The 6,513-nt window shown below is 44.6% G+C and overlaps 1 protein-coding gene across 1 annotated transcript in view; it reads right to left on the minus strand.

Annotated features, from left to right (window-relative positions):
* Window positions 1-438: 438 nt before the first annotated feature.
* Window positions 439-6,513, minus strand: part of mRpL11 (mitochondrial ribosomal protein L11) — a 58,557-nt gene continuing 52,482 nt past the window's right edge. Inside the window, exon 2 of the mRNA XM_075698178.1 lies at window positions 439-3,707. Coding sequence (XP_075554293.1) covers window positions 3,333-3,707 — 375 coding nt within the window. The 3' untranslated portion in view covers window positions 439-3,332. The remainder of the gene's footprint in view (window positions 3,708-6,513) is intronic.

Here is a 6,513-nt window from a genome sequence, read left to right on the forward strand (position 1 = left end):
ATGAATCGCACTAAATCTATCTTTCACCTTCAACTGTTTCTTTATTTGTACGTTGTTGCAAATATGCAACATACCCTTTTTCTGCGAATTCAAACTACAGAAATTCGCTAAGGTTAGTTTCCATGGGAGTACAGCTACTGTTATCCTTCCCTACAACTCGATGAATAATATTTTTAGGAAACAAAAAATTGTGCAGTAAAGCATTAAAAAGTGTGGGATATCGAATGCAATGGATGGCACTGAGGATGAAATGCTTTGGTCTGTTGATAGCGATAAGGAGTTGTCTGATAGCGATGAAGAGTAATATCTATTGCCCCACGCGACTCGTACCGGCGCAGTGAAAATCTTGGCGGCAAGGTACGCCACTTCCATTTCTGTTTTTAAATCTATTTTTTCCAAATGAGAGAAAATAGTATTTCTATATGAAAACACAAGGTGTGTGATATTGCACTCTTCTTTTATTTGGTGATGGAAAACGGGTACGCGTTACAATCGAGGGCGCGTTAGAATCGAGTAAATATGGTATGTGGGGAGTGCTACATGCTTCTTACTGTTATTAGGAGCCTTATTATCAATTATGTGGTCTGGATGATTGTTTTGCACTGGTTCTTTATTGAAATGTACGCTGTTCTGTATGTTGTATGCATTGCTGTAAGAATGTATGCACTGTCTGCTTCACTGTTCTGACCACTTGAAGCCTCTGCCTTATGGGGGCATGAGCCACTGCTCCTGGCCCTGCACTGCTGCAGGGATCGGCACACATTTTCGCTGACAGACACGGACACGAAAAATGTCGATCAACTAGACAGTTGTGCATAATATTATTGCATATTAATATTCGCACAACTTATGCACAACTAGACAGTTGTGCATAATGTGCATGCATATTATAGCTTCGCTGTAATATGCATGCACACAACTTCCAAAGCTGACACAACTGGAAGAGTCGGGGAAGCAAAATTGTCATTGGCAGCACTTGAAACGCTGCTGCCGACACCAATTGTTGCGGTCACATCGTTAAACAGTATACCTCCTTTCAGAAACAAAGATTTCACTGCTTTGAACAGGTGCAGCCTCTGCTGGTGGGAACATGGAGCCCACGGCATCGCTCCGCAGAGTGCCCGACCACCAGCGCATCATGAAATCTTGCAATGCAGGCACAATCAAAGCGATTGGCGAAAAGCCCGAGGAGTCGTCTGCTATGGTGAGTCGCCTGCCAACACTTCACGAGGCACCATTTGCCGAAAGCTAGGTCTCACATAGTATAACAATAGCCACATACCATGAATCAATATCAGCTCACAATGGTGCTTGTTTGTTGAGGACACTGTGTACATTACTGAAAAGAAGTGACACATCGTTCGCATGACAGGAAGAGAGTTATGCTGACGAGCTGTGAGTAGTGCTTGCAATCAAATTATGATTAGGTGCGCCTCACCAGGGCAGTTAACCTCACAAATGGTATCAGTGGCTGCAGGGTGCATGTAGCACGTCTTATTGACGATAACTTTGTTAAAGAAGCAAAAATGCTTGGCCGCAAGATTTACTGTATTAGATGATATTCATTCTCGACAAGCATGTTGATCTGCAGAAATCTTAATCCGCAGTTATACCAGTAGTATTTAGCTTAGCCTGCAGAGAAAGGATTAATTCTTTGGTTTTAAAAGATGAAAACTGAACGATAACTGAGCTTCTTTTTTTTTTGTACTAATGAACCCAGATTTTGCGCTCTGTCAATTATATTGTCAGTGAGATTCATGTTTAAATGATGCAACATAAGTTCTTTAACACAGCCTTCAGTGTGTGCCCATGTCTGAGTAGCACTATCAGGTATGCCATCAAATAATTGTCTCTTCGAGACCTATCTTCCTGCTCGTCAAACCTTGAGCTCAGTGCAGCACCTTCAGATTGAACAGATTGGTTAACAAGGTGGCTAATTTTAGCTGGGGCCGACGAATTTTTCAATGGTTTCAACAATGTATTCCAAGGCTACCATCTTTCTGAAAGATCCACGACCTTTTATGTAAGTGCCTCTTGGTTCGTTTTTAAATCTGCAAAAGACTACACTACTTCCGTGTAACATTTCTCAAATTTTGCTAAAAGGGTTATAATGGTGTCAAGCAGTTCCTTGTGCAATTTTCTAGGGTCAGGGTAAGGTGGACCAGGGTTTCCTTCCATGTCACAGCTCAGTAGGAGGAGTTTAACAACAAATATAGTCGCACAAGGTATCGCAAACATTTCAGCATGAGAAGAGCAATATACAACTGTTGCTTGTATGTTTACAATAAAGAGGTGCAGCATCACCAACCTGCATGTGCAAGCAGAGGGCGATGTTGAGCAACATTGTCGCCACTCTTTCATGCCCACTCAGTTTAGCAGTGCAGAGAGAAATCTGCTCCTGCACAAGCGACCAATATGTTGCAATAAGTGACCGAAGTTGCAGTTATTTGCACTCTTCCTCACTGTTTGTTTTCACAGTCCCTTGAAAAACATGTAAACGGGGTTCTACTGTATACATACACACCACGTGACATTATCATTCCAGCCGTCACACATGCGCATGGAATCTAACAATAAAAAGATAATAATGGATGATCAATGAAGCCTGCTATCTAGCTCTTTCTCAGTGAAGGAAGGGGTACTGTCACATGCGTCACAACCTCCGGCTACCTTTCCCACCTCAACCATCTCATGCAGAAGTCGGTTCTGATGCCTATACAATAGGGCACACTCAAGTAGGAGGGAGTAACCGCATGCAGTGCAGTGGACTGAACTCTTTAAGTCCACTCTTTAAGTCTCACATTCACACATTAGCCTGCCTTGTAGGAAGCAGCGCTGTAGTGTTCAGCTCTTTCTTTCTTTGTTAGTGCTCTTACATTCAGCACGGCTCTACAACTTCTACACTGAAGGTCTTGCATTTGAATCAGTACTTTAATATAGTTGGTAATGACTTAAGCTCGTAATATGGTAAAAGCACAGCAAAAGCATGACTAAGACTAAACAAATGTGCGACATGGGTGCCGACTTCCACCTATTTTGCGCAGTGGCAAGAGCAAGAACACATGGTATCCAAAGAATGGTACACATTCCACCCTTATCGGCTGGGAGTTGAATCTATGACCTCGTGCTGAGTCGTGGGTGGCATGGCAATTTCTTTATTCCATGCTTTTATCACATTCATTCCGCAGCTAAAAGAACCAACGTACTAATTTCTGACTATCATGATATACAATTTGTAAACCATGAACTTCAATGAAACCTCTCAGGTGCACGTCCAAGTTTCTAAGTTGTGTAGACGTTCAATCCAGACATTCACCAACTGCACAATGGCCTCAAGCAGCGGTCCGAAGCAGCTTTGCCTGCCGCTTCTCCTCTAATGCTGCAAGTTGCTCCTTGACAACAGGTTCCCGGGCTTCCTGGAACTCTCGGTATGCCTCCGCGGAGAGGCTCTTGACAACCTTGACTCCACACCTGTAGGCAAGCCGGATTATGTCCTTGCAGATGTCCTGTAGGGGCACACATTCATAGATGCTGTCCTGGCTCTTGATTTTTGCAATCTCATAGACGTGCTTGAGCGTGATTATGCCTGAAGTCTCTTTCCCTGGATACATGGCTCCACGGCTGATGCCTGCTGCCTGTTTCACAAAGTATGTGATGGGAGGGTTGATCATCTCCAGGTCGAAGCTGCGGTCCGGCTTCACTGTGATCTGCACAGATTGTTAGGGAGTGTTAAACAAGAGCAAAAGCTGGGAGTGTAGTCATTCAAGCAGTATCGGAACTGCGAGAAGTACAATATTTAGTGTTGAATAAAAAAATTTATTATGACTTATTCTCTGACTGCACAAGATTGTTTTAATGCAAATAGCATTCACTTCACTTCGTTTTATTACCTTAAAGGCCCACGGGGTTGGGGGTGTTACATAAGGGGTGGGTTACATGTATAAATCATAATAAACAAAGAAAATGCATAATGAACATAAATTATTCGCTGTTAAATACAGTAGTTATACAATTCAGAAACTTAGATGTACAGGTGATTGCGGCGATGTCGTGTGGAAGGCCTTTCCAGTCCGGGGCTGAGCATGGAAAGAATGAAGATGCGAATGTAGCAGTGTGCGTACGAAGCCGTGCAACTTGAAGGGGATGACCTTTGCCTACTTCAACCATTTTGAGCCCATCTACAGTGAAACCTCATTAAACCGTAGTTGGCCGGAGCTCGGAAAAAGTACATACTAAACGGTAGTACTGTTTAACCGAAATAGCATGAGATCGCCCACTTACCTGTCGAAAACGGAACTCGGAGAGAGTGCGATGAAAGGGGAAAAAAACATGCAGTATTTATTCACTTTGCGCGACAAAAGTGTTATTTTCGTTTGATGCCGTGGCGGCCAAGCACGACAACCGCGGCCTCAAACTTACTGAAGCTGCGTGCCAGCTTTTCAACCAGCCCCCTCTTCTCTGCAAACACTTGCATGGCAGATTCCTCGTTGGCATTACGCATTCTCTGTGCACGCATGCAGTAGTGCTGCAGAAGTCCTGGGGCGCCTTTTTCATTGCTGGGTGCCAAAGTTTGGAATACTTTTCGTTTGGAGTAAAGTTAGGTTATCGCGCCCCTGTTCTCTTTGCTACGATTGCATTCACGAGGCTGACGTAACGCGCAGCTTCTGCCACTGTTGGGCCTGAATCGGCCGTGCTGTCGCTTTCCGTGTCGTCCTCATCACTGTCACTAGTCAACACTTCGACTATTGGACTCGTCGCTCGTGCCTCTGATTATATTAGGATTGCTGAAGAGCATGCAGCACGAGGTTCAACTCGAAACACTGCATACTGTTGATGACTTGCTTATAAATATGAAATATTTATGCACTTTGCAGCATCGAGAGTGCTTCTAACAACTACAGTACTTCATCCAATGAAGATCACACACTGCGGTGTAAAAACAGAGGCAACGATGGCGAAAAGTCGAACTTTGTAGCTGACATCTCTTCGTGGTCGCAGCAGCGCTGCCAAGCAACTTCTTCGCATTCCAAATGCCACACACCGTAGTGAACAGCAGATCCCCACTGCGTGCCAGCGCTGACTTCGCGTCGCATTCGATAGCACGGACGATGTTGAATTTTTATTCTATGCTGAACACCCGGCGTCTTTTTTTATCCGAGCTTCGGCATGACGCGAGACCTCTCTAGCACGACGCCACAACGCTCTCTGGCACGGCGTCGAAATTATGTCGATGTTGATGTGGCTTCATGCGCAATTGCACAGGGCGCTTGGAGGCCGTTGTTCCAATCTCTGAGGCTTGTTGTTCTGCCGGGCTGCCCGATGGAGACGACGCAGCACCGTGTTTGCGCAACGAAAGTGGAAATGCTACGTTTTAACCGATGCAATAAGCTGATACGGTTTATGCGGATAGAAAACACATTATGTTCAATGGCCGCTGAGTCGCGGATTTGACTTTACTACTTTTAAAACTAAACTACTGTTTGAGCGGGTACGGTTTAACGAGGTTTTACTGTACCTAGCCTCTTACACCGACCTAGCGGCCCAAATTGTCTACTTGCCTGGCCCACTAGGTATATGCTCCTGCTCGTGGTGTCATTGCTGTCATTTGATCGGCTTCATTATAACTTCATGGTATTACTCTCATCATGTCGTCATCACACCTTCTACCCACACCAAGTGGGCCAGGTTGTCTAAAAGCTTAGGTCACACCGTTGTTGGTGTAGAGTCATCATGCATTCCTAGTCACATTGCCATCGTGGTCGTTCAGTCATGATAATTACCGCTTCTTAATTTGACTATCGTCTGGCTGTCACTGTGCCTTCTATGCCGACCCAGTGGTGCCAAGTGGTCGAATTGCTCGGGCCACTAGGTATGTGTTTGTGCTAATGATGCGTTGGATCATTGCACGGTTGTCATTCCAGTTTTGTCATGCTGTCATCACCAAGCCTTCGTCATCATGCCATCGTCTTATTATCATTGTCATCACTTCAGAAACGTCATCCGACTGTCGTCATACTGCCTTCTTCGTCATTCTATTGCAATCATACTGCTCTCATTCAATTGTGATTATGCCAACCTTGTCATGCCATCATTGTCAGACAGTCACTATCATGTATCCATTGTTATGCCATCTTGTGCCATCGTTATCATACCAGCTTCGTTGTCCGACTCTCATCGTGCCGTCTTCATCGTACACGTTTTATGATACAGTGCTCATCACGCCATTGTCATTATACATTCGTCATCATGCATTCGTTGTCATGATGTCGTCGTGATGCTATCGCGGTCATTGTAACATCGTCGTAAATGTAACTTCTGAAAGGAAGAAGCCTAAGAGGAAAGGTTTGGGGGAGAAGTGACAATAAACAAAGATGGCTACCTTGTCATACCGACATATCTCAGTTTTATTACAAATTTGGTGCAGTCGACAGAATTCACCACTGTGTTGTGCACCTCATCCGCTTCGTTTCACCGAGGACCATGCGCTTGGACGCTATTGAAATCTGTGCATAC

This window comes from Dermacentor variabilis, chromosome 7 (genome assembly GCF_050947875.1).
Source record: "Dermacentor variabilis isolate Ectoservices chromosome 7, ASM5094787v1, whole genome shotgun sequence".
In the NCBI taxonomy this organism is placed as follows: Eukaryota; Metazoa; Arthropoda; class Arachnida; order Ixodida; family Ixodidae; genus Dermacentor; species Dermacentor variabilis.